Source organism: Crocodylus siamensis, chromosome 11, assembly GCF_052110815.1.
Source record: "Crocodylus siamensis isolate JL-2025a chromosome 11, ASM5211081v1, whole genome shotgun sequence".
Taxonomy (NCBI): domain Eukaryota; kingdom Metazoa; phylum Chordata; order Crocodylia; family Crocodylidae; genus Crocodylus; species Crocodylus siamensis.
Window position 1 is genome coordinate 48,434,348 of NC_143405.1, and position 26,922 is coordinate 48,461,269.

Here is a 26,922-nt window from a genome sequence, read left to right on the forward strand (position 1 = left end):
TTCATTGATGCAGTACAAGGAGCCTTTAAAGCCACAGTCTAGCCATCCTTTCAGAAAGTTGGAGACCTACTTTTTATGAGGTGTTTTTTTTTTTTAAATGACTTCACAACTGGCACACGTAGTAGAGGGGCTACCTGAACCGCATGGAGTTGTAGAATCCTAGGACTGGAAGAGATGTCAAGGGTCATCTTGTCCAGCCCTTTTGCAGATGCTGGATGTTCTGGTCCTACACTATCCCAGACAGATGCCTATCCAGCCTGTTCTTGAAAACCACTGCAACTCCCCTAGGCAGCTTGCTCCATTCTGTGGATCTTACACTTAAGAATTTTGTCCCCCTGACATTTGATATAAATCTGCTTTGCTTCAGTCTAAATTCGTTGCTTCATGAACTTACCTCCATGTCAAGGGAGAACCATTGTTCTCCCTCTTCTTTACAGTAGCCTTTTAAATGCTTGAAAACAGCTATCATGTCCTCCTTAATCTTCTTTTCACACAAAACATACCTAGTTCTCTTTGCCTTTCTTCAGAGAGCTTGCAGGCTAGGCCCTCAATCTTCTGTCTCTCTCCCTCCTGAATTCTCAACAAGTAGCTTATTATTCTGGTAGAGCAGTGGGAACCACCCTTTTTGACAGGCATGCCACAAAGTAAGCCTTGCACCTTTCAAGTGCCACTCTAATCCCTTTCCTCTGCCTGATCTATTATTGCCCTGCTTTTTCTCCCTCCCCTGTGCTTCTTGCCTGATCTGCTGCTCTGCTTTCTGTTCCCTGCCTGACTTGTTACCATTTCCAGGTCCCTCCTTGATGTGCCCTGTACCACACATACAAGCTGCCTGTATCCTGGTTTGGCCACCCCTGTTGTAGAGAATACATCTGAAACAATTCCAGCTGCTCTGCCCTCCAGCCCCACGCCACGTGTTTGGATACTTTTAGGGATGCTGGGGAAGGGGAGGACAAGCTACCATCTTTTTTTTTTCCCCCCCCCCATCTTACCTTCCTTCAACTCTTTCCAATGTGCATCCATCTCAGTAAGGATCTGGCAGTGTTGAAGGGGAAGCGTTGCTTTTGGTATATTCCTTGCAGTGCCCATTTCTTCTGGGAAATGCTTCTGTGTGTTGCCAGTGGCCAAACGTGCAAGCTGACTTTTACTTGTCTATGCATGATTCAGCCCTTAATGGCTGTTTCCCTAAAAGCCTGTGAAGGTTAGTAGTTAATATACCTCAGTGCACCTGCTTTCAAAGACCAGAGAAATTGACTGGTAATTTGATGAACTCAAAGAACATTTATATTAGGGTAAATAAAATGTGCTAGATGTCAGCAGCGCCTGCCTGCCTTCACTTCGGCATGTATGTTATGTCTTGGGTACTCTATTGACTGATGTACAGTGCATTACATCAAATTACAAGCAGCTTCTATGCAAACAGCAACTAAGTGTTTGCTTCCTTTTCAGTCTGCATGATTAGAGCAGAGATGCATTTGCAGCTTGTGTACTGAAGGGTGAACTGCCTGAGTCTCCGAGTGATGTTGTTTTCCTGGTATTTAAGGTACCTTTGACAGAGGGAGAATGATTGTTATGGGCTGCTTCATCTCGGCGGAATCCATCCTTAGAATGTGAAATAAATGAGGCAATGTGTGGTTCTGAACTTAATGCCTTAACACTGAATTTAGATAACAATCTGATATCTGGTACCATTGATGTGTCAGTATGAAGACTTGTTAGAGGTGAAAAAGAAATGACCTAGGATGTAATCTAGTCTGTCTTTTGTAAGCATGGGATTGTTCCCTACAGAACATTGGAGTACTTTGTCCAATCTAGTTCTCACTCTTTCCCTTGAGAGCGTTTCCCACTGTCTAATAAATCTCACTATTGGGACCTTTTCTAATGCCTAGCTTGAATTCTTCCTCTATTTCATCCTATTACCATCTGCACCTAAACCTTTAGACTTTCCTTTTTAATTTTTTTAAGCTCTTCATGTACTTACGAGTGCTATCTGTCTTGATATTGTTTACTGAGGTACAGCAGCAAACATACTGTCGTACTACAATAAGCCCTACTTACCTTCTAAAAACTCAGCTAAAATCAGTTAGCTGTTGATCCAATTATTTGCAATATTGCCTATGTTGCTTAATTATTTTCCATCTTTCTACAGATTAACAGCTAATGAGCTGGCTGAAAAGAAAAAAATACATTGGATGAAATGTGTGGTACAATTTTAGAATAAGATAATCAAAGAAACATAAAGGATTTGGGCACCTGACTTAGATTTCTCTTGGCATATTCCCCAAAGTTTTTAGTCCTTGGTTCTAAGTTATTTAACAAAGCCAAGGGCTTTCCATGTAAGTGGAATCTACCTCCATGAAGTTCCTTGCAGAAGCAGGGCCATTACAGCTCAGGCCTAGATCCTCAGAGAGATTTAGGTGTCTGGCTTCCACTGGTTTCAAAGGGAGCTAGATGCCTAAATACCTCTAGGTTTCTGGACCGAACTTTTCTCTTAAGAATAACCTATTATAATGTAAGAACAAAGCCTAACTAGCCCCAGTCATGCTTCATATTCTCATTGCATTAATACTTTACAGTTCATCAGAGTTTTCTATTCAGTGATCCAAGAGCGCTGTCCTCTTGGACCTGCATCATACAATTGATGCTACTATGCTCATTTGTCCCCATGAGGAGACCAAGAAGTAGCTGGCCTAAGGCTGCTGAAGATAGAAATGAGACATTCTGGTTTTAGAGTCTAGTACCTTCCACCCCTTGTAATTTGCTGTTACAAATTCTATTCCCATGTTGCACCCCTCCCCTCCCCACTCCCCCCCTCCCCTCCCAGCAGCTTTAAGGGATTATAATTTGATTATATAGCAGAGATGTAACTAGTCTGGACTATGCCCAGGGCAGTCCTATGTACCTTTCTGGAGGCTCTGACAGTGGCCAGTGTGTAGGACCAGCAGCTCAAGTTCACTGCTGCTGAGGGGACATGTCACTTTATTTTTTGCTTTTGGCCACAGGTGACATTTCCCACCCCAGCAGCAGCAAAACTCCAGCTGCTCTGGCCACCCAGCAGAACTACATTCCCCACCATGCCTTTCACTCACTGACGCATGCTCCTGTACTGCTACTGGCTGCTTGGGCTGGTGTCAAAGCAGGGGGTGTGGGGGGAGACTGGAGAGTCAGGTGCCCCCTGCTCCCTTCTGGCACCCACCTTCTCTCCCCAACTGGGGCTTGGCCCCTATTCAACTACCCATCTATATGCTTCTGCAGTGTAGTAAATGCTCCAGGCTGAAATGCTGTAATAATATACTAAAGTGTGTGTGTAAAGAGAGAAAATTTTAAAAATTCTTGTTCTACACTTGTATAACTCACGGTCTTGATTTTTGCAAAAAGTTGTGGCCAATGTTTAGTTTGTACATGAGTTTAGTGAGATGGAACATTTCAAATCTCCACTGAATTAAATAGTCCAGATACTGAACCTGAAGATTTTTGCAATAACAGCAGCTATATCTCATGAAGGGTGTGTGTCCTAACAGGACTAATTTACTGCATGTATTACTGCACATGTTTCACAACAACCTATGGCAACTTCTTTGAAGGTTTTCCCCATCAGCTATTCATTTTAAAGAAAAGTGTATATAAATGAACATTCAGGTTTTTTGGCATATAATACCAAATATATAATACCAGTTTTTTTGGCGTATTCCTAAGAGACCAGAACAGCTCTGAAGTAGTTTGTAAATAACATGCTTTAATGTCCATATACTCGAGGGCCTGCTATGAGCTCTTGAACTCCAGAAAATGGCATTTGTTTCACCTGTCACATAATCACCTTGTCCCTGTGTCTGGCAGTTTTAGTACTGTTCTTTTGCTAAGCCTACAGATCACTTTGCTATGGGGGCAAAGCATCAGTGTCCCTGTTGTGCCTTCTGCAAGTAGTTGAGCCATCAGTGAAACTAATGTTGCTACCAGCAGACTGAATCAGACAACTGTCAGATATCAGTCAATTGTCTGTGGCTGTTGATGGTGTTTCTCCTGGCCAACTGATGGCTTTTCAGGCTATTGGCTTGGCACTTTGAATGCTCCAAGTCAATGTCAAGGGTCTTTCAGCAACAAAACATTCCATAATGAGTTCTGTTGCAGTTCACAACAGTATTGACAGTCAATCTGTCTTGAGGAGACCCACATTGTAAAGGATGAAGCTGGTTGCTTTACTATTAATGGTTTTGATCTGATACTCCAGACCCTTCATGCAAAATACGGGAGAGCCTTCTACATCTGTAACCACATTCCTGAGGCAACCCATACTCTATTCACTAATCATTGTGATGTCATAAAGGTTGGAAGCTTCAGTATCGCAGACATCTATAAACCACCAAGTGAAACTTGGGAGAACTTCCCACTTCCATCTCTCTCCCCACCCCCCAGGTGTATATGCTGGTGACTTGAATAGCTACCACACAGACTGGGGCTACTTGTACTCAAATGAAGATGGTGACCTGTTACAAAATTTAGCAGCCAGCAACAACCTTGCTCGTATCCACAACTGTAAATAGCATGGCACCTTCCATTCAGTGAGATGGGACCAAGTTTACTCTTCTGACATATGTTGGGTTACATTAGTTAACAGCCACCCACAACCAACATCTTGCATTGTTTTTGGTGACTTTCCCACATAGTCAGCACTGTCCATTACTCATCCACATTGACTTGCAACTCCCAATCATTAAATGTATAAGAATACCCAAATGTAACTTCAGGAAAGCCAATTGGTCTCTATTCATGGAGACTGTTGAACAATCCGTTGTTCTCATCCCATGGCAAAACATCCCAGTTGATGAAGCCTATAAGCGTTTCTGTGCTGCAGACTGTAAAGTGGCACAGTCCTCTTCTCACGGGATTTTGCCACCTGTACATTCCTTGCTTGGATGAAGTGTACTACTCTACTAGATGAGTATGAAAAATTGTCAGACTGACCCCCTCGACTGGACTGATGTGACATTGTGCTGCTCCCGGGGCAGCTGAAGATAGTGCAGATCACCTGGTTGAATCACTGGACGCTACTTGCTGGGACCTCAGGGAGGACTCAGTGTCATGACTTAATTTCTGACACTTCAGTCAGAGGAGCTGGGGCCTCATTCACCGCCGGGGAGTGGTTCAGTGTCTCCCAGCCCAAACTCAATCGTCTTTTGGCCATTGCCATTACCATTGCCAGCTACCTTCTGAAAGTGAAAAGAGCCCCTCCCCAGTAACAACAAGGATTTTTAGCAAAAAATACATGAAGAATAACATCACTTCTGTCAATGTTCAGAATCAAGATTCTCCACAAACCTTTTCACCAACAGAACTCAACTCGGTCTTAACCCGCCCAGGCCCCTACTTCGCCCAGCCCCCCGCCCCCCGGGAGCCACGCGAACAGGCTGTGCAAACAGGTGTGCTTGTCTGCCGGTGCATGACTTAGTACAGATTTGGTGCGGGAGGGCCCAAGGCCCTGCCTGCAAACCTAGGTAGGTAGACTCAGGCCCAACCCACCTACCAGCGGCATGCCACAGATGGGCACTTGCCACACCCCTTGGGCCCCTCAGGGTCTGCAGCCCTCCGCCCCCCAGCACCTCAGAGACGGCCACCCTGATGGAGCCCATGGTCCCAGGCTCCACGCAGACGGAGCCCCTGGCTCTTGGCTGCGGGGACTGCCTGTCCCTTTTTCAGGCTCTGGGGCCAGGAACATGGCTACCTCCCCTTGTGGGGTCTGCTCCCTTTTGGGGCCTCTGGCACAGCAACTGGAGGAGCTCCAGGTCACAGTCCAGAGACTGTGTGCCATCAGGGACTGCAAGCAGGAGATAGACTCCTACTGCCAGGGCCTTCTCCCCCAGGAGCCGGAGGGTAGGTCATGGTCTCCCTCCAGGACAAAGGAGGACTCCGGGATCTCCCGCTCTGTCCACTCAGCGGCATTGACCAAGGTGGTCAAGCCGCACCAAGCCCCCTGCCCCACTGGAGCTCAGCAACAGGTACAAACCTCTTGCAGCCCCAGCAGAGCCTGCTGAGTTGCCAGCTCCCACAGGCAACACAGGCTCAACTGCAGCTGCTGCCCCCGCTCTCCCCAAGATGAAACGTAAGGTGTTTGTTGTGGGAGACTCCATCCTGAGGGGGACTGAGGGGGCAATCTGCCGCCCCTACCCCTTAGCTCGGGAAGTCTGCTGCTTTCCAGGGGCCCGCATCTGGGACATTGTGGAGAGGATCCCTAAGCTCCTCCAGCCCACAGACCACTATTCTATGCTCCTTATTCATGTGGGCACCAGTGACACAGCTCAGAGCGCTCCCAGCCAGGTCATGAAGTGCTACAGGGATTTGGGAGTGGGGCTAAAGGGTCTGGGGGCACAGGTGATGTTTTCTTTGATCCTCCCAGTCTCGGGGTATGGGCTGAGGAGGGAGAAGAGGATCCAGGTAGTTAACCAAAGACTGTGGCGCTGGTGTCATAGGGAAGGCTTTGGCTTCTACGACCACAGCCCGCTTTTTGGCAAGAGAGGCAGCGAGCTGATGGCCTCCACCTCTCTCCACTGGGGAGGAGGCTGTTCTCAGCCAAACTGGTTGACCTGCTCCACTGGGCTTTAAACTAAGCCTGCTGGGGAACGGGGGACTACTGCCACTGCTGGCCTGCTCAGCAACCCTTGCAAAGCCAGCAGGCAAAGGCACTTAAGGGAGCCCACCCCTGCCCTAGCCCTGGTACAATTTGTGGGCAAGGCAAGAGCCCCCATAGGAACACTTGCCTGCCTGTACACAAATGCCAGGAGCTTGGGAAATAAGCAGGAGCTCGTCCTCCTGCTCAGTGCAAATAATTATGATGTCATAAAAGACCTGGTGGGTCTCCACCCATGACTGGACCTCGGGTATAGCTGGCTATACCCTGTACAGGAGGGATCGTGTAGATAAAAAGGGGCGGGGGTATAGCTCTCTGTGTTAAGGAAAGCTGCACGTCCCTGCAAGCTGATCTTGGCGACCAGGGTGGACGACTGGAGACACTCTGGGTTAAAATCCGTGGGGAACATGGCACAGGGGACACAACGGTGGAAGTCTACTACAGACCTCCCACCCAAAGCCAAGAGCTGAACCAGGAGTTTGCCTGGGAACTGGCTGAGGCCGCGTGCTCCAGGACCGTGGTTGTCATGGGTGACTTCAACTACCCACACATCTCGTGGGAGGATCACTTGGCAAAATCTGAGTGGTCGCAAAGCTTCCTCTCGTGCATGGATGATCTCTACCTGACCCAAGAAATCTACGGGCCAACAAGAGGTAAAGCGCTGCTCGACCTGGTACTGGGGACGACCTAATTGGCGACCTAGTGATCGATGGGAAGCTGGGTGACAGCGACCATGAGCTGATCACCTTCACCATCTGCCATAAAGCTGGCAAGTCAGCAACACTGAAGTCCTCAACTTCAGGAAAGCTGACTTTTGACAAGCTCAGAAGGTTGTCAGTGAGGGCATAAGGGACCATGACCCCAGGGGGAGGGGGGTTCAGGAAAAGTGGTTGCTCCTCAAAGGAACAATCCTCAATGCACAAGCTAAGTCTGTTTCATCTTGGAGGAAAGGCAGCAAGAGGGCACAGCAGCCCTCCTCGCTCTCCAGGGATCTAGCAGACCTCCTGAGGCTAAAAAGAAAGGCCTACAAAGGATGGAGGATGGGATTCGCCTCCAAGGAGGAATATTCTGCACTGGTCCAGTCCTCCAGGGAGCAAACCAGGAAAGCCAAGGCTGCAACTGAATTCCAACTAGCTTTGAGTATCAAGGACAATAAAAAGTCCTTTTTCAGTTATGTGGGGAGCCAGAGGAAAATCAAGGACAACACTGGACCAGATGGGACATCTGACAACTGACGCCCAGGAAAAAGCCAATCTATTAAATGGGTACTTTGCATCAGTCTTTCATCAGTCCTATGGGATGCCCATGCCCACTACGGGACAGGGAGGTCCGGGTGAGGGAGATCCCCTGCCCTCCATCAATGCTGACCTCATGAAGGAACACCTTGAGAAGCTGGATACCTTCCAGTCAGCCGGCCCTGACAATCTACACCCCAGGGTACTCAAGGAGCTGGTGAGCGTCATAGCCCAGCCCCTGGCACGGATCTTTGAGAGCTCCTGGCACTCTGGTGAAGTGCCCGAAGACTGGAAGAAGGCCAATGTGGTGCCTATTTTCAAGAAAGGGAGGAAGGTGGATACGGCTAACTATAGGCCCATCAGCCTGACCTCTATCCCGGGGAAGGTCTTGGAATAGCTCATTAAAGAGGCCATCCTTAATGGACTGGCCGACATCAACATCCTGAGGGATAGCCAGTACGGGTTTGTTGCAGGTAGGTCTTGCTTGACCAATCTCAATGCCATTGTCTATGATATCACGCACCCAGAGTTTCTGAAACATCTTAGTTCTTGAGCTCATAATTGTTTTCTACTCTTCTTCAACTGTATTATGTGTGAAGAGCAAATTCCATCAGTGTGGCGCTGAACAAAAATCATTGGCCTACCCAAGCCTGGCAAAGACCATAATCGGCAGCAAGTTACTGGCCAATCTCCCTCCTGAGCGTCTGCAACAAGATGCTTGAGAGACTAGTTCTGCAACATATTTCTCTGGTAATTGATTCTGCTGTAAGCCTAGACCAAACAGGATTTTGCTGTGGCCAGAGCACTTGCAATCAAGTTCTAGCCTTAACCACCTTCGGTGAAAATGGCTTCAGAAAAACCTGAAGGCTGGTGTTGTCTTCCTTGATTTAACAGCAGCATATGACAGTCTGGTATACTGGTCTTCTGGAGAAAATATCAGGAATTCTGCCACGTTGCGCCACTTGTCTAGTCAAACTACTATTACGTGGTCAACGCTTTGGAGTCTACCTGACCAACTGAATTAGTTCTTAGAGACCTCAAACCAATGGCCTCCCTCAGGGATTGGTACTGGCACCTCTTTTCAACCTGTACATTAATGACCCACCTGCAACTGGTTCACGAAAATTTGTTTACATTGATGACGGTGTCTTTGGCACCCAAGCTCGTGACTTTTCAAGTGTGGAACTCGCACTTGATAGAGCCGTGAGACTGATGTCAGAGTACTGAGTGCCCGAAGTACAATCTTATGGAGTACAATCTCAAAGACTGTCTCAAGTGTTTTTCATCTGCATAATGCTAGCATTAATCATGAACTCGCTATCACTTTAAATGGTCAAATTTGAAACCCACCCAGTTTATCTTGGAGTCACCCTCAACTCTGCCTGCACTGCCACTGCATGAAAGCAGCCCCTGCTTTGGGCTGAGAGGCAGTACCACAGGGGAGCGCTAATCTTGGCAAGCCTTTGCAGGAGGAAAGGATGAAAGAGGAGATGGGATTCCCGAAAATTTCTAGCTCTGTGTGTGTGTGTGTGTGTGTGTGTGTGTGTGTGTGTAGAGTAAGTGCTAGTGGGATTCCCAGAAGCTTCCGGGGGGAGGGAGGGGACGGCGCATGGGATGATGCAGAGTATGCCCTATTGAGGGAGGGAAAGAGAAGGTAGAAGGGAAATGGGGATAAAAGCATAAATAAGAAGGGAAGAAAGGGCACACTTCTTTTTTACCTCTTTATGTGCCTATCTCCCTACAACTTGTTTTCTTTTGGACTGCACTGGATGATACAAAAGGATTGTGTTAACTATGGGTATGAAGGGAATGACAAGCTTTTCATTACACTTCATTTATCTTCACAAGGGAGGTGTTGGGGGGGGAGGTTAAAATTAATCTTCATCTCCTGAATAGAAGTTGACATTCTTCTACAATTATGTAGGCCCTTGTGTGTCCATTCAGGTTCCCATGGCCTTGCAAGGTATGCCCTGCATTTTCCGACTTCCCTTCTTCTAAGTCTTTTCAAAATAAAGGGTCTGGGGCATGAAGCAGTGATCTGGTTTGGTGTTGTATGCCCAGGGTGTGTAACCAACTTGGAACAGGGTTGTATATGGCCTTTAAAAGGGCAATAACACATGCACAGAAAAGTCATTGTTCTTTCCCTTTCATTTTCAGAAAGTGCATCTTGCATCTGACATGTAAAATGTTATGCTGTGTGCCCATCTGGACATGTAAATGTGTTGGGAATTTTCAGCTGCTCTCTGGCATCCATTTACTTTGAATCTTGATTTCTGTCCCCCCTCCTCCCCATACAATTGTGTACCACAAAGCTGCCTTTCATGGTATGAGTGGTCAATTCAAGGGATTAATAATAGGATATGGAGCCTTTCACCTCTAGGTCATTCATTCAAATACAGCTTGGTTTAGCAGCAGCCAAAAGCCATTATTGCTTGATGGCTATTCAATGGTTTGTTTGCTGTTGAGATGGTAGGTCTTGATCTAGTTGTTAGAGCGTAAAGTGTTTGCTGGGGGGAAAAAAAGAAGAAAAACTGCATCCCTTTGGGCAGTCTTGGGATATAGGTGGGGGGTGAACTGGCTCTGGATACAGAGATTGCCTTTCCAAGTCAGAACAAAGGCAGAGGGCAGTTGAGGATGTGGAGCCTGCATTGTAGGACAGTCAGCTGTTCTGTGGAGAGAGCACTTGGCTTTCAGATGGCCGGTATGCCTGGGGAAAAGTCTCTTTCCAAACATGAATTTTCTTTTCTACCTTCTTTTTTACAATCTCTGCTATCTCCTATGCCTGATGAAGGGTGCCTGTGCCTGAAAGCTTGCAAATACAGACAGCTTTTTGGAAATATCTAATTGTTCTAATAAAAGATATCACCTCTGCCACAAATTTTGATCCCTCTTTCCAAACATGCATTACAAATAAATAAAAGGTCCTCAAACCCTCTCCTTCTGTGCATTTTGCTTTGTTTTCTGTGTTGTCTTCCTTGATTTAACAGCAGCATATGACAATCTGGTATACTGGTCTTCTGGAGAAAATATCAGGAATTCTGCCACGTTGGGCCACTTGTCTGTGCATTTTGCTTTGTTTTCTGTGATCTGATTTCTTTCAGCAGGGTAGCTCCCAACTCCACTGCAAGGGTTGGGCCTCTGCACAAAAATCACTTATGAAACCCAACGCCTCTTCTTTCTATGCATCTCCTTAGCTACAGTTGCAAAACCCCAGCTGTGATGCTAGCATAAGTATCAATAATTGCTTCAGAAGCCTTATGTGTGTTTGTTACAGCCTCATTCTGCCCCAAATTCTTTTGTTCCCTATGCAAAGTACCCTACATCACAAAAGGTCAGAGACCTCTTGGTACCTGGAAATCAAATTCTGCAAATGGGTTTAGCTGAGATGCATTGTTTAGATTGTGGTAACTGTGTATTCCTGTCTCCTGCTTTTGTGTTCCTAGGATGTCCTTGAAAACAAAACTGTAATCTTAACAGGAATTTCCTGGTTTAAATACACATGCACGCATTTTATAAAAAAAGAAACTATTTGTTGTTGGCTGTCAAACTATTTGTTGTTGGCTGCAAGGGAGGAAACCTCTTTTCTTTTCCATCTTGATTGGGGCTGTGAAAACATGATGCTGAAATTGTGGCAAACTAATACTATTCAAAATTGCATGTGATGTCATGTCAAAATTGTAGTAGTTAGCAGTTTCAAAGTTAGCCCACAAAAGCGTCTGCCTTTCTGAACAAATTAGTCTTTAAGGTACCACCCTGCCAAAATTATAGTAGTAATCCTGTGAAACTACTGTCTCAACCAGGGTGCGGGGACATAGGTTGGTATTTAGGGAAGTTCCTGAGTTTCATTTGCCATTGTCTGATTTTCATATTCATGTTTACCTCTTAACTCTCCTGTGACAATACAGCCCCATCGAATTCTGCTCTGATGAGCTCGTGTGTTCAGAGAGTCCCAGCTCCTTGCCGGAGATGTCATCTGAATGTTTCATTCACTATAGAGGAAATAAGAAAATTCCAAAAATTACTTGGGAGAAAAGAAGGTGCCTAAAAGTAGAGAAAATGTGGCTATCAAACTGTGGGAAAGGAAATTGCTTAGAAAAATATCCTTTGGACTTGTTTCCCTTCCTTCGTAGCATCCCTCTTCTTTCCATACCCCCTTCCTGTCCTCTCCTTGGCTGCCAGCATGGTTCTGTGCCCCAGAATAACGACTGGTTGGTTTTTGTTTAGGTTTTTTTGTACATCCAGTTTTAAACCAGTCTATTTTGAAGCCTAAACATTTAAAAGATAGCAATGGCCTCTGCTGCAAAGTAACTGCTACCTGGCAGGGAGGGGAAGTAGTGGGATGGGAACAGCTGCTGCTTGAGGGACTGTGGGATGATGGGTAGGTGAAAGAAGATCTGCAAGAGTATGTCTCCTTGTTTCTTCTTTTCCTTCCAGCAGTGTGCTTCCTTAGTTTTTTCACTTGAAATGAACAACCATCACATTGTAAGAATGAAAAAAGTCTAGTAACAACTTGAATGTGCCTTGTGCTAATTCTAAAATAAACATACCCTTTGGCTAATGGCTTTTTTAGCCTAGGATGTGTAGTATGACCATATCTTCCCAGCCTTAAAATGGGGCACTCCATCCCCTGTACTCCCTCCTCCTCCTCCTCCCTCCACTGCTGTGGTCTCAGCTGATCATGCAGGGGGTGAAGTGGGGTGTGTGTGGGGCGGGAGCAGTTGAAACAGTTCTCTTTATCCCAGTGAAAATGGGACAAAAGCATTCATTTCCCCAAAACTATGGGATGCTCAGGACAGGTGTTTTAAAGCAGGATTGTTGTGGCAAAAACAGGATAGATGGTCATCCTAATGATAAGTTACAGATTGTAAGGAGGGACCCCTATCAAGCTACTTTTTGTAATAATACTTTTTACCTGAAGGCCAGGAAGGTTTTTTACAAGTATTCACCACCATGGTTCCCAGATCACCAAGGAAGGTAAATAAGCAGGTTTCTGTGACTTTATGCTATGAATGCATTCCTGGAAAACGGCGCATAACTCGAATTCACATAAAGGGAACCCACTTCATAATGTAACAAATAGGGATACGTTCCAAGACCTTGACTGTACTGACCCCCTCGACTACTGACATGGCGTTGCTCTGCTCCCAGGGCAGCTGCAGCTCCAGAGGCTGCAGTTCCCTGCCCCCTCCCACCCTCGCCTGTAGAAGAATGCCCTGCACAAAGCAGCGGACTGCGGGCTTCCACCACTGATCACATAAGAGTGAATTTACCTCACCTATAACAATTTTTTGGTATAAAAAGGGTCACCGCATAAGCGAATTCACATATGCAGAACCCGCATAATGTGAGGGAAACCTGTATTGTCCTCGCTTTACAGATGAACACACACAGCTGACATTTTCAGTAGCTTCAACTAATATTTTGGCCTTTCAACTTTTGGTTCCCCCAACTTGTCCCATTTCTCCTTCTTTCTTGCAAGATGTCCTGATCATTTGCAACTCTGGTTGTAGTATAGTAAGCGGGACTTAAGGCTTTTAAAAACAAGGCCCCCTCTTTCTGAAAATCCGGTTTAGCTGTTGAACCACATTTGCACAGTGCTGTGCTTTGGGACTTATCCCAGGAATCTGTTGCACAGTTCTTTGAAAAGATCAGCTCACACTTTACTACAGGGCAAGGGGGGAAGAGAAGCTGCTGGCTCCAATAGCAAGTATTGAATCTGAATACAAAGGTGGTCAGAAATGGCTGAGGCTGTATGGCAAGTGTGAGGGCAAATGAAATTGCTGCTTGTATCATTTTTTTTTTCTTGAGTTTGCCGCTAGTATGGAAGTGTGTCTCGGATAAATGAATGCAAAGATGAGAATTGCTGCCAAAAATTGTCAAGTTTCTAGTACTTTCAGCCCTTGATTATTCACATTATAAACCACCCTTCCCCCCCACCTCAGCAGTACAGTGCTCTGAACAAATACACCCACCACTCAGTCAGATCTGTGCAGACTGTGTCTGGTTCATCTTCTGTGCCTTTGATGTGCTCCGTAACGCAGGCAAAGAGAGGTCTGATCATCTCTCTAAAAACCTGACAGTTTGTGTGACAATCTGTCCACAAATCCACAGGCTCCCTGTCAACCAAATGAGGCTTTGAATCGCAGAGGTTTTCAAAACAGCGCTTGCAGCGTTGCCCGTGTGTTGAGGGGAAAGTACAGCAGGCTTTGTGTGTAACCTGAGAGATGCTCTGCATTTTCCTTAATCATTTTGGGGACATCTCATCATTGCTTGTTGGCTGGTTCTCAGCCCTGCACATGTCAGGGTTATTTAGCAAAGCTGGATTTGCTAGGAATTGTGTAGGGACTCATTTGCAGTTGGGATGGGGGGAACTGGAAGAATGAAATTAAGTGGCAGGCTAGCCTATGACTTGGTATGTTATTTAAACAACTTTGCTTTCACCCATGCTGGTATACAGACTTGACTCTTCCCATCCACTATCCTTTCTTCTTTTTGTGTTTTTCTCTTAATCTTCTGCCTATGCCCCCATTTCCCCTGGGCAGTTGGATGCCCCTTGGAGCGCAGAGGTGGTTGCTTTTTTCAGTTATCTGTTATACATAAGTCTGGGACTGCATGCAATCCAGGTTTCTTCCATGATGGCATAGAGTTTACGAACTAGGGCAGACCCTCTTAATCTGGCAGGCGCATTCTTGGTGAGAAATCCAGGACTTCTAGCCACAGTAATCTTGGGAGGGCAGGAAGGGGTGGAGAGTTGGTTAGGAGAAAGGGAGCCTTGGTGTTTAGAAGCCCCTGATGGAGGTCTTCGCTGGATACCCAATCTGAACTGTAATAACAACACTTTTCAAAACAACAAAATTATTTTTATGGGGTGCTGATAGTGGAGTATATTAATTGTCCTCATTTTAGATGTGGTAAGTGCGTGAATATTGCTAGGTTTGTTTCTGTTCCTGTGAAAGTACAGGTTAGAATCGGAAGTAGATTTTAGTTCTGTGAAGGCTAGTACCCTTACCCCTCTGCTCCGCTTGGACACCTTTGATTCCCTGCATCTGTGTCAGAGAATGCTCCTTGAGTCTGCACCCACCAGCTAGGAGTTCCCTTCTGGTTTTGTAACCTTAATCTGTGGATAGGATCCACGTGTTGGTTGCTGCCACACTGTCAATAGGGATATGTCAAAGTGCTTCGTGCCCTGAAGGTCTTTAGGTGCTGTGTGGTCTGTGCCTTGTGACCAGGTTGAGGGGATGTCTAAAGCAGCTGCTGATAAAACTTTGCAGTTTAATCAATGTGGCTGAGGTCTGTCTACTTGCACTTGTCAGTTTAATTGATTCAGGGCATTTACAAATTCCTTACCTGTGTCAAACTTACAGCTTGGCAGAGGGAACATGGGGATATGCTTTTTTTTTTTTTTTTTCCCTTCTCCTCCATGTGGGGCTTGCATGTCGCTGGTTTTGTCCTTGTTGTTCTTTTGGCTTTTTTATGGCCTTTCTCTGGGAAAGTGTCTTGTTTTTCAGAAATTTGTATTTCAAGGACCTGTGATGCTTCACAGCAAACACTGCGAGCTTTAGAGCCACTTGTCAGATGTGCAATTCGAAGTCTTTTTGGTAGTTTTGTTCCCTCACCTTACTTATAGAGACTTTTTCCTGGGAAGAGGAATTCTATGCAAACTTTCATTATGTTACTTCCAGTCTTTCTAACCCAGCAGCATGCAGTAGAATTTCCTTGACAGACAGAGTTCTTTGGGTAATCCGGTATCTTTTATTAGGCCAACTCAAATAGTTGGAAAAATTCTTCTTAGCAAGCTTTTGAACACAAATGCCCTTTGTCAGGCTGAGGGAGCATCTGCAGATGGTCTGTGCTCTTCCTGGATGGAGTGGCAAAGCAGTGCACACACCATCTGCAGACATTCCCTCAGCCTGACGAAGGGTGTTTGTGCCTGAAAGCTTGCTAAGAAGAATTTTTCCAACTATTTGAGTTGGTTTAATAAAAGATACCGGATTACCCAAAGAACCTCATCTGCCTATGTCCTTAGACCAACACAGCTACAATCTACACCCCTGAAACAGAAATTTCTTCACATTTGTAAGGAAGCGTTTGAGGGTTTCCAAAGGAAGTTCCTAATTTCAGCCTTCTGAGAGGCACCTTCTCTGCACAAAACCTGAGAAATCTTCTGATAAAGCATTAACTGCAGTCTTGTTTCTGGAGGCCGTTGGTGGAGATAGCCTTGGATTCCAGTGATAACAAAAGTCCAGTATTTATTATACTGGAAATGTGTGCTTCTTCAGGTAGATTAGCCCAAATGGAGGGCTGGGAATTAAGAAATCCTAAAAACCCAGCCTTGTTTGACACATGCTTTTTTCTTTTGTAGTTTCAGGTAAATCGCTTAAACTTTCTGTGCCTCAGTTTCCCATCTGCCAGATGGGACTGGTTGTGGTCCTCCCTCACACCCAAAAAGGGCCTTGCAAAGGCTAACATTCATAAGGTACTTTGGATGTGAAAGGCTTGTGATATGTGCTAAGTATTATCTGGCTGTCACCCCTGGGTAAAGTAACAAACATGAGAAGATTTATTCAAGCAGAAATATGTTCCTGCCGGTGACTACTTTAATTTCCCCTTTGCTAGTATTGCAGATGCAGCTCTTCTTCCTGCTCCTGCAGTGAATCCTAATCCAGTGTTTATGATCTCACAGCCTGTTGTCAAGGGAATGAATAGGATGTCACAAAATCAGCGCTGTGACTTCACTGCAGGTTCCATTACAAGGAGTGAATGTGCCCACACCTCTGAACAGCAAATTAACAGAGCTTCATTTAGGAGCTGCCTTTGGATACTAACTATCCTTTCTCATGCCAGCACATCCCCATTCATACCTGCATCTTCCCCAGGCTAAGCTTAGACAAAATAAGTAAAGTCTCATAAAAGCTGCCCTTCAGCTTAACCCCTTTGTCCCAGGAGCCCTATGAGGAATGCTTTTATGTGGTCGTATTTCCGTTTATAAAATCTGCCTGTTGATCAGCCTTTGCGGGCATTTACATTTGGTAGCAGGGAATGGGAAGGAGGGCAAAACACGAGCAGTGAATATTAGCTGAATGTAATGAATGGCAGTGAATGAGCAACAAGAGCTGGTCCCACCTTGGTTTCTTTAGCCCTTGCAGAGTGTCCTTGAAGTTCCAAAGCACCAGAAGCACAAGTGCCCATTGGGCCTATTCAGTAAGGTTGTCCTCTTGAATTGCTGGTGTTAGGGAAGGTTGGTTCATGTACCTTCAGATTTTGTCCAAGGGAGTGGAATGCAAGCAGCTAGGAGTCAGGTCTTGAACCACCACGGTCCCATAGCATCAGAACTAGCAGCTCAGTTTTTACACCAAGGTGTAAACCCAAAGGCTCACATAATCGCTGAAGCACAAGTGTATCTCTGCTTTGGAGCATCCAGCTAATGTGGTGGCCCTCCGTGGTTGCTCCCATGCTCACAGTGTCCTGAGCACTCTTTTAAACATCTCCTGCAGCTGCTTGGCAAGCGCTGTGTGAAAGTGAGAAAAGGCAGTGGGTCTGTGGGCTCTCCAGAGGAGTCTGTGAGGTCTTAATCTCTGCCTTCACTAGCAGTGGGAAGCAGGGGTTTGAACCGCATCCAGTAGACATTGTAGATATTCTAGTAATGCCTCTCTGGTGTGGCTATGCTGTCCCCACTTCCCATATTTCTATATCATTTATCCTCCTATAGATTAAAATGTGCTCTTCCCTTTAGCAGGTACAGGGGAGGCAGATTCTCCTCAGCTCGATTGTGGTCCTGCATTTGGAAATTTTGTTGAAAGCTGGTGAGCGCACACCAAGGGGGGAGGGAATCTAAGCGATGCGTCTGTCAGGTGTTAGGCAGATTGCACCATCTAATCCCGCAGCTGTCGTCTGCAGCATTTGTCAAGGCTTCTGCTGGCCTGCTCTGTTTCATCAGAGGTATCGCTAGCATTCATCGAGGCTGGCAACATTTCAACAGCCATTAATCCTCTTTGTATCTTTTAAGCACTATGACCACTGACAGTATTCTATAGACTGAGGTGTCAAAATAGCTCAAGATAGCTTTGGTGTCTGTTGTCTTTTTCCTCTCCCCCCACCCTTCTCCAAACAGCTTCTGATCTGTTGACCCAGTTCTTCACCTGATGGATAAATCGGTGTTTTAGTATCAGGGCTTTTGTCTGCTGGGGTTTAAGGTTAGCGAAGGAGGTTGCCTAGAATCTGTTTAGGGTCTAGTTGGTCTTGGTCAATGGTGAGTCAGGTGGTTTATGTATAATAGTGAGCAATGCCATGTTCTTTTGATATTGGACGAGATGGGTTTCAGTGTCAATGCAGAACTGATTCAGGGGTGTAGGTTGTAGCCGTGTTGGTCTAAGGACATAGGCAGACACGGTTCTTTGGGTAAATCTGGTATCTTTTATCAGACCAACTCATATAGTTCGAAAAGTTCTTCTTAGCAAGCTTTCAGGTATAAATACCCTTTGTCGGACTGAGGAAGCAATTGCAGTTTGTGTGTGCTCTTCCTGGATGGAAACTAATGCAGAACTGAGACACTAGCTGCTTCCAGGGAGTTTGGGGGGGGGTGTTAGGGTGTGTGTGTGTCTGTGCATATACACACGTGTGAGAGGGGCACAAGGAGCAAGAGAATTCCATCAAATGTGATGTAAGCCTCAAAGCTTGTTTTAATTTGAAAGGGAAGTTTTGAATGGAAGCTGAGCTCTTTCTTGTGGGGGAACATGACTTGGGAGCAATTCATTTTTGGGGGTGTGGAGCTCCTTTTGAAGTTGCTTCTCTGCCCTAATTCTGTGCTGTATTTTCACAATTCTTTGTGCTTGTATTTTTACCACAAACTGGGCATGTCTACACAAGATGCTACTGTGCAGTAGTGTTGGGGGAAAAAAAGTGCGGGGACAGTACTGTGTAGGTAACAACTGCACAATCCACTGGTCATGTAGACACGGTCACTGATTGGTTAACAGTGGTATGGATTTATGTATTTACAATTCATTTGCTGCAGTCTAGGGTAATTCTTTGGCAGCGTGGCCTGCAGTTGCATGTTTCAGGGCTTTTCTAGATTGCCTACGGGGGCAAGCAATTTTTTCTCTTTTGTGAATGCTTCATTGGCTTCTGGGAGGTGGGACTGAGCTTTGACTGGGTGGGATGCTTTTGTTGGTACTTGGAAACTACTATCCTGGCAAGGAGTTCCTCATCTTTCATTTTACATCAAACCAATCACCAGTTTTAGGGTAAGAAGGAATTCTGCTCCCCGAAGTTAGGTTGGCAAGAATCATGGGAACTTTGGGGTTCTCTGCAGTCTGAGTGTAGTCCTCTTCTTAGGATCCTTTCTAGGAACCAGCTTGCAGTAGAAAAGTCATTGGCAGCATCTGTATCTCCTTTGATTTTACCTGTGGCATGTTGTAGAATATTTTTAGTTTTGTACCTTGTATTTATGGTGTGGACTTTTTTTTTTTTTTTTTTTTTTTTTTTTTTAAGCACTCTGAATAAGTGGTCGCCTGTGAATTCAGAGACCTGGACTTTGGTCTGGGATGCCTCCTTTAGTCCTTCACTCCTGACAGAGGAAAAAGCCTTCACATTTTGCCCTTAGCTCTCATTTGTATTTTCATCTCTTCAGAGATGCACTATCCTGGTATTGCTAACTCCAAATGTTCAGAAATAATGAATAAGCCCCCCCCAAACCTCATGAGGTTTAGCAGAAATAGTGTGTTTTGGGAGCTTTTCCTTTTGCCTTCTGATTTTTGAGTGCACTTGCATCATGTTTTCAGCCTTTTTTTTCCACCAGCAATTGTGAAAACCAAGAACTTGAAAGGTAAGATTGCCTTGTCTCCATTGTCTCGGGGCTCTACCTAAAATAACAGATAAGTCTCATGAAGAATATTTTGAGTTAGCAGTTCCTGCTCCTCTGTGGGACATTCTCTGAGCTTTTATTTTTACGCAAGTTTACAGTGAAATTTCCTTTATCAAATTCAGGGTACTTGACATTATATATGGCTTGCTCAATCTCTGTGCCACACCTAAATCTAGCTCCATACCTGTGATTGTGGAGACCTCTAGTGAAATTTTCACTCGGCATTTCCTGCTCCGCATGAGTTTAACCCGGGACTAACTGGCTAACAACTTCAGCTACTGGAATGCTGTGTGGCAGCGTGGCAGTACACTGGGGCAGGGCCACAGGCAGGATGCACAAGCTAATGGAGGAAGCAATGTCTGCAGTGATGGTTTTGGTAACCCTTATGCCTTTACTCATTTGGGAGAAGCCCCAACTTGTGGAACCAATTCTCACTGAGAGATAGCTGGGTGGTGTGATGTTCTGCATTGATAAATTCATGTTATTAACCTGAGGTAAGGGCAGGAAGGGAATGATCAGTCTTGATCTGCTTCCCATCTTGCTCAGGGATAGGCTTGTAGTGAATATGCATAGAGCTCAAGGTAAGGGAATAATAGCCCTTCAAATAACTGTAATATCAGAACTCTTTAGGGGTTCTGAAGTTGATACTGATTCAAAGCAGAAGGTGGTTGGTTAGTTGTGTTTTGTTCATTTTTAAGAATGAGTGACCCAGAATTAAACCAGTGGAGTACCATAATTGGGTAAGAAGGATCGTTATAGGCTCTGTGCATAACTTCGCTCTTTCTCCTTTTAATCTGAAATGTGTTTAAACTCTTAATGTCCCTTTTTCATCACTTACCCAGCCACATACCTATATGGCAAGCACATCAGATTTGCTAGGCTGTCTAGCCTGGGGTCTCTGGCAAGACTGATGGTTTCTTGATCAGTCTCCTGATCAGTGAAATTCCCTTCCCTATAGGTTTTTTTCTTGCCTTCTACTAACATTTGGTGCCAAAACTCCCGCTGACCTGGTTCTTTGCATCAGGACTCTTGTCCATCGGTGGCTGTTGCAGCTGATATTATCCAGAACAGGAATGTGCATGCCCATAGCAGTGGTCGTATCTGTCTATGTAGTTCATGTACCTCTGTTGCCATGGGATCGTGGAGATGAACTCTCCATCTCTCTTGAAGTAGGCAAAGGCCCTTTGACACCTGCTTTCATCGATAGAACTACCAGCAAACAAATCTCTTTGGCTGCCTTTTCCTTCCTTAGGTGGGTTAAATGCCAGCCTCATGCTGGGCCTCACATACAACATGTTTGTCCCTGTTTTCCTCTCATGCTGCTGTTTTGCTGCAGATTGCTGCTGGCTAATAGCATCTGACGGCACTGCTTCCTATTGCCTGAAAAATGTTTAATATTCCTGTTTTCCTTTCTTTCTCTGGCTCTCCCTCTTTTTCTCTCGTTTTGATCTCTCAAGATCCAGTTCCTTTGAGAAATCAGACAGTATGAAATATGAAAACTGCTTGGGAAGTAATTGGAGAAACAGTGAGACTTATGAAACCCATGGAGATAACGCTCACACCTACTTATTCACATTATTTAATTTTTAATGGCAAATTTAATTAATGGAGCACAGGTCTTGTGGCTTCATGTGTGAATAAGAAACAGCAGGGATCTGGAAGTCATCAGGTCTATTTACAGGACAGAGAAAAAGGCTCCATTAAAACATGAACTCTCCATTATTGAAAGGAGTAAAATGAGCTTAAAAGCATTAGAAGCTTGACCATTGCATAACAAATAGATGGAAACATTCATGACAGCCGCCTGCAGAACACATTTTGGAGTGGTTGCTTATTGTGGTTAGTCAGTTTTTAAGCTCAATTCTTAGGTCAGAGTGTATGGGAATAAATTCCATCCTGTGCCTCTTTGCATAAATGCAGCTAGTGAAGAAATAACTCAACTCTAGCACCTTTCTGCAGTGCTGTCAAAGCACTTTCTAAGCCTTTTGATTAGCAAAGTTTTAGAAGCCCTTTATGATGTATAGTGTTATCACTTTCTCATAGAAGGGAGGTCAAACCCCTGAAAAGTGCTCATGTGTCCAAGGTGGTCTACTCAACCTTGGTGCTGAGTTTGGGAACATGCCACTCTTTAAGCACCAAAATGAGGTAAGATGGCGGCATTTTTGAACATTGTGACACTGATCTTGAGGTCTCTCTCATGTGTGCTCAGCATGTCTCTAAGGCTCATTTCCAGGAGTAAGCATGCACATAATGGGAGCATAGGTGGGACATGCTTCACAGCAGTGCTTCTGGGCTTGGCCTGGGAACGGGGGAAGACAAACCCAGTGAGGTCCAGAGAGTCATTAATGCTTCTTCTGAGCCTTATGCCAGTCTCTTTTATAACTGCTGGCTAACATTTACAGTCTTTTGTGTACGGGACCAGGTACAGTCGCAGGGAATGGGTAGGATGGAGGAGGTGGGGGGGAAGCTGAGGAGGAGAAGGCTTATGAATGATCTGCATCGAGTGTTCTCAGCATTGAATCGTCTGATCAGGAGAAAGACAGGATGATGCTAAGGTCTGGCCTTGGGGAATATCTGCCCTTCTCCCCACCCAAACCTATTTTAGCAAATCTTTAAATAGAGGGAGATGTTGGTTGGTCATTATAATTTTGCACCTGCTCTTTCAGGATAATGGAAGTCATCTGCTCTTCATTATATTGCAAAAGTAGTTCATGGTGACTTAAGGAATTTTCCTTAGAGCAAACTACAATAGACAGCAGGGTTGAGATGATGCTTTTTTTCAGTGCTAGCAGCTAGCTTTGATGTTTGAACATCATTTAACTGCCAGGCCCCCACATCAACTGAAAAACAACTCCAGTGAGGATGGGGAAACTCCTGTGGAAAATGAGGTTAGATGAAGTAACAAGCTGTGTTGGTCCCAGAAGCCTGCTCCTCCCTACAGCCCTATATCACTCTGAGAAGTGATGCATTGCTGAAGACCAGGTGTTGTCCCACTGTGATCTGTTGCGAAGTAAATATCTTCTTTAACATTGGCTGAGCCTGAGTTGTCGTAAAGCAGAACGTGATATTTCCGGGGTGAGAAATGATTGTTGTTTGTCTCAAAAGATAATTACAGCCCAGGACAGGGTACATGAAATCCTGATCTTTAGCAATGAGTATTATATATTTGGTTTCAGAATGCTGAACTGTACAAGCTGACATCGGAGCAGTACCATGAGGCAGCCACCAATGCTGAGCATCGGATAAAGTAAGAAGCCATTTTTTTCTTTGCTTGTATTTTATAGTACCATCTGAACATCCTGGTGGCTGGAGTCTGAGGTTACTTTGGGCTAAAAATGCCCAGGCCTCTACATACTTATTCTGCCTGCCAATGTCAAAACAGGGTCGAGCCTTGAAATGCAGGGTTTCTTTGAGAAGAAAAGTGCGAATGGGGAGGCTGGCAGCTAGAAAGTCCTAACTGAATTAACAGTTTCCAGACTGGCCATGGCAGGTGTTGGGACTGTTTTTGCATATCTTTTTGCAGTGGTTGCACCCCAGATGCTATATAGCAATGACCTGTACAGTGGTCCTTGACCTCTAGTCTGTGGGATGAATCTAGCTCAATAAGACATGTTGTTTGGCCTTCAGGGCTCCCTATGAGTCCAGGAATTTTGCAGTAGGGGTGCAATGGCAGCCTTAATTGCTGTGGCTTCCAGAGCTGTGACAGTTAATGCTGCCACTGTTCTGGACCTGTGGGGAGTCCTGAGGACTGGGTGCCGTGGTCTCACACACAGGGCTTAGCCAGCATATGGAGTCTTGCTGTGGCAGGGTCTGACATGCATGGCTGGGCAGATTTGTGGGGTTGCACGTATGGGCTGGGTCCAACCTCAGCCGTGGCACCGGGATTGGTTGTACCACTTATCTGACCTATGGGGCTGGAAGCTGAGCACCATTGATCTAGTACCTAAGAGCAGGGGAGTGAAACTGTTTCATTGTCCAGACATGAGAAATGCCCAGGCTAAATAACTGAACATAGTAAATGTGGTGACAAGCAAATTCCACTGAACCTCCAACTTCAGTTATCTTGAATGTTTTTAATAACACTGAAATGCTCTTTGGTTCTAAATTACATTTTTTGGCCTGGCTTAGAGGTCCTGTAAAGTGAATGTCCATTCATTTTATCACTGAAGTGGTTTTCTTGTCTAAACTTCTTTTTTTTTTTTAATATTCCAGTAGTATTTTCCAGCTTATTATTCACATGCTGTCCAAGAAAAAAATACATTTTTTGTGAAAATTCTTTATGATCGCAGAGTCTGCAGTAATTGTACTGTTAAGCAAAGCACTTGTGAAACTGAGCTATAAGTAAGCAGCCAACATGCAATAACTAGAGTAGCAACATATACTGTCCATTTGGGCTGGGTCCAGGCTGCGCAATGCTTGTCCACATCAGTAGATTATACAATAGCAGTAAGTATGTAAGTGGAGTGTGTGGTATATTACACCGTGTGTTTCTTTTAGATTATGACTGGCTGCCAATGCATCACATAGCCTGTTATAATTTTTCACTCTTGCTTGGACAGCCAGGCAGTAGGTTGCCATGAAGACCAAAAATCAAGGCAGCTGACAGACTGCCTACATTCTCAGAGGTCTCTCCTTAGTAAAATCTAAGCTGTGTTATTAAAATAAAATTTATAGAACCGTAATAAAGGCCTGACAGTCTTTTCTTCAGTTGTCTTGGTATAGCAGGGGGTGTTGTATTTTTCTGAGTTTGCTTCCAGAATTGTGTGGCCGGTTGGCAGAGTGTGTATAACAGTGATGCATTCATATGTATTAGGACTTTTTTTTAAGCACTGTGTTGAACCTCCTATTATAATAGCCCTAGGTTGCATTCCCTGGGGTTCATTTGGTCTATCTGCTGTTCTTGCTATGCTGCAGGTGTTTCATCTAGTAATGTAGCCTCAGTGTGGAGCAGTTAAGATAATGGAAAGGTATTAAATGATTGTGCTGGGTCTCAGGCAAATGTTGCAGGGTTGTTGAGGTCCCTCCCTCTTTTCTGTGTGGCCCTGCTACCAGCCAGTATAACTTATTTTTAACATAGCAACCTGGCCTTTCTTGTAGTACATCCTTCTGAAGAGCGCACAGGCATCAGCTATTATAAATAGATGCTTCCAATGGGTTTGAATGGAAGGCTGCCCTCCTGAGATCAGATCTCTTCTTTGGCTTTAATGTGTTATTTCTCTTAAATTCTCATTTCTATCTTTAAAAGGGAGCTTGGAAGTTGGTGTCATGCAGCTTTGAAAGTTGAGAAGGGGTATGGCTGTGTAGGGCTAATGATTGAGGGAGAAAGAGTTCCTTGTATTTTTTACTTGTTTTGAGTGGAAACTCTTAAAACAGGGGTGGGCAATCATTTCTGCTGGTGGGCCACTTAACGAGTTTTGGTGAGCTGTCAAGGGCTGCAAGGTGGCCCTGCCCCTTGACAAGCACATCTTGAGACCAGACATCCCACCCCTTAACCCCTGACCTTTGCCACCAGAAGTCTCTCCCCTTTCCCCTAGAAGTACTCCTTTTGGGAAGGGGGTTTGCCATCTTGGAACTGGGGGGGAAAAAAACAAATTATATTCTAAAAATCAAACATCCACAATAACATATTTTAATTTATTTAAAAATATATTTTTGTCCTCGCTTGTATGCTTGCATTGTCTATATAGAGGTGATTGCATAATAGCTCAAATGAAGTCTTACTCGTGTATATTGTGGGGGATGTGGATGGGTGCGTATGGTGGTTGTAGGGGGCTGTCAGGGTGTGTGGGGGAGGATGTGGGTGGATATGGGCTTTATGGGGGCAGTGGGGTGTGTGGAAATGGAGGGTGGCTGGGGGTGTGTGTGGGTGCATATGTGTTCGGGTGAGTGGGTTCATGTAGCAGTGAGTGGGGCTCCCCTCAGAGGCACAGGGGTGTGTGTGTATGGGGGGAGTTTGTGGGTGGGTGCGGTGTGTGTGGGGAAGGGTGTGGCTGTGGGAGGTTTGAGGGTATGGTGGCTGTGCATGGCAGCCCCCCATGTGTCCCCCTGAGCCAGTTACCATCTGCAACAGCCAGAGCCTGTGTGCCCTGTGGCACCTCCCTGTCACTGCCAATAGTGTGTAGCCTCAGCCCGCGTCACACCTGCTCTGCATTGCCTGGCTGTGGCATACCTTGCTGCCCTTTGCCATCCTTCTGGCTGCCACCGCTGCTGACCCCAGCTCCATGGTCCTGCAGGGACCCACGTGTACAGCCTCAACCCAGCATACCCTGCTGCTGCTCTGGACTCACCTGCCTAGTCTCAGCAGCAGTAGTGCCAGGCAGAGATTGTTGCTTGGCATGGGGAAAAAGTGGCCCCTTTCCCTTGCTACTGCCAGGCAGTTCTTGGTGCAGCTGCCTGGAGCCAGCACTGTGCTGGGCTACCCTGTGGCTCTGCTGCCATCACTGCCACCTCTGGGCTGTACCGTGTGGCAGTGATGACACTGCAGAGCAGCCGCAGGGCAACCCAGGTGGTGGTGATGGCAGTGGAGCTGCAGAGCAGCCTGGGATGGTGTGGGGTCTGGGCGACTGCACCAAGAACTGCCTGGCAGCGGCGAGGGGGAAAGGCTGCTTTTCCCCTACACTGAGCAACAGTTTCTGCCTGGTGCCACCGCTGCTGAGTCTGGGTGGGCGAGTCTGGAGCAGGTGTGGCATGCGCTGGGTTGGGTCTGTGCATGCGGGTCCCTGGTAGTACTGTGGGGCTGGGGCCAGCAGCCGTGGCTGCTAGGAGCTGCTGTTGCCTGGGCTGCCTAGAAAGGCAGTCCAGTTGCCCCAGCCCTGCTGCGTGCCCAGGGGGTGGCAGGATACACCACAGCCGGGCGATGCTTGGGCCGGGTAGGACCCAGGGACCTCCACGGGCTGGATCTGGCTTTCTGGCTGTATTTTGCCCACCCCGTCTTAAAATCAAAAGCAGTCCTGCTTTAAATTCCATGCTGTGTGTTGGGATGTGCCAGTTGGTAGATGTTGGTGTCATGTATTAATTGTACTGACCATTTTGCTTCTCCCTGCAAGTTAACACTGTATGTGTTGTGTGTATTGCTATAATAACACCAAGTGGCCCGGTTTAGGATTGGGCTGGACATTGTACACATGTGTGAGAGTGGTTTTACCATTCAAGAGTAGGACAGAGCTGTGTGCTTGGTGGAATGAGGGGAAAGTTACTCCTGACTT

The 26,922-nt window shown here is 45.8% G+C and overlaps 1 protein-coding gene across 4 annotated transcripts in view; it reads left to right on the forward strand.

Moving 5' to 3' along the window:
- Positions 1 to 26,922, forward strand: part of CHCHD6 (coiled-coil-helix-coiled-coil-helix domain containing 6) — a 195,738-nt gene that overhangs the window by 57,746 nt on the left and 111,070 nt on the right. For all 4 annotated transcript variants that reach the window (XM_090021702.1, XM_090021703.1, XM_090021705.1 and 1 more), the window contains exon 6: positions 22,894 to 22,964. In XM_090021702.1, coding sequence (XP_089877828.1) covers positions 22,894 to 22,964 — 71 coding nt within the window. The remainder of the gene's footprint in view (positions 1 to 22,893; positions 22,965 to 26,922) is intronic.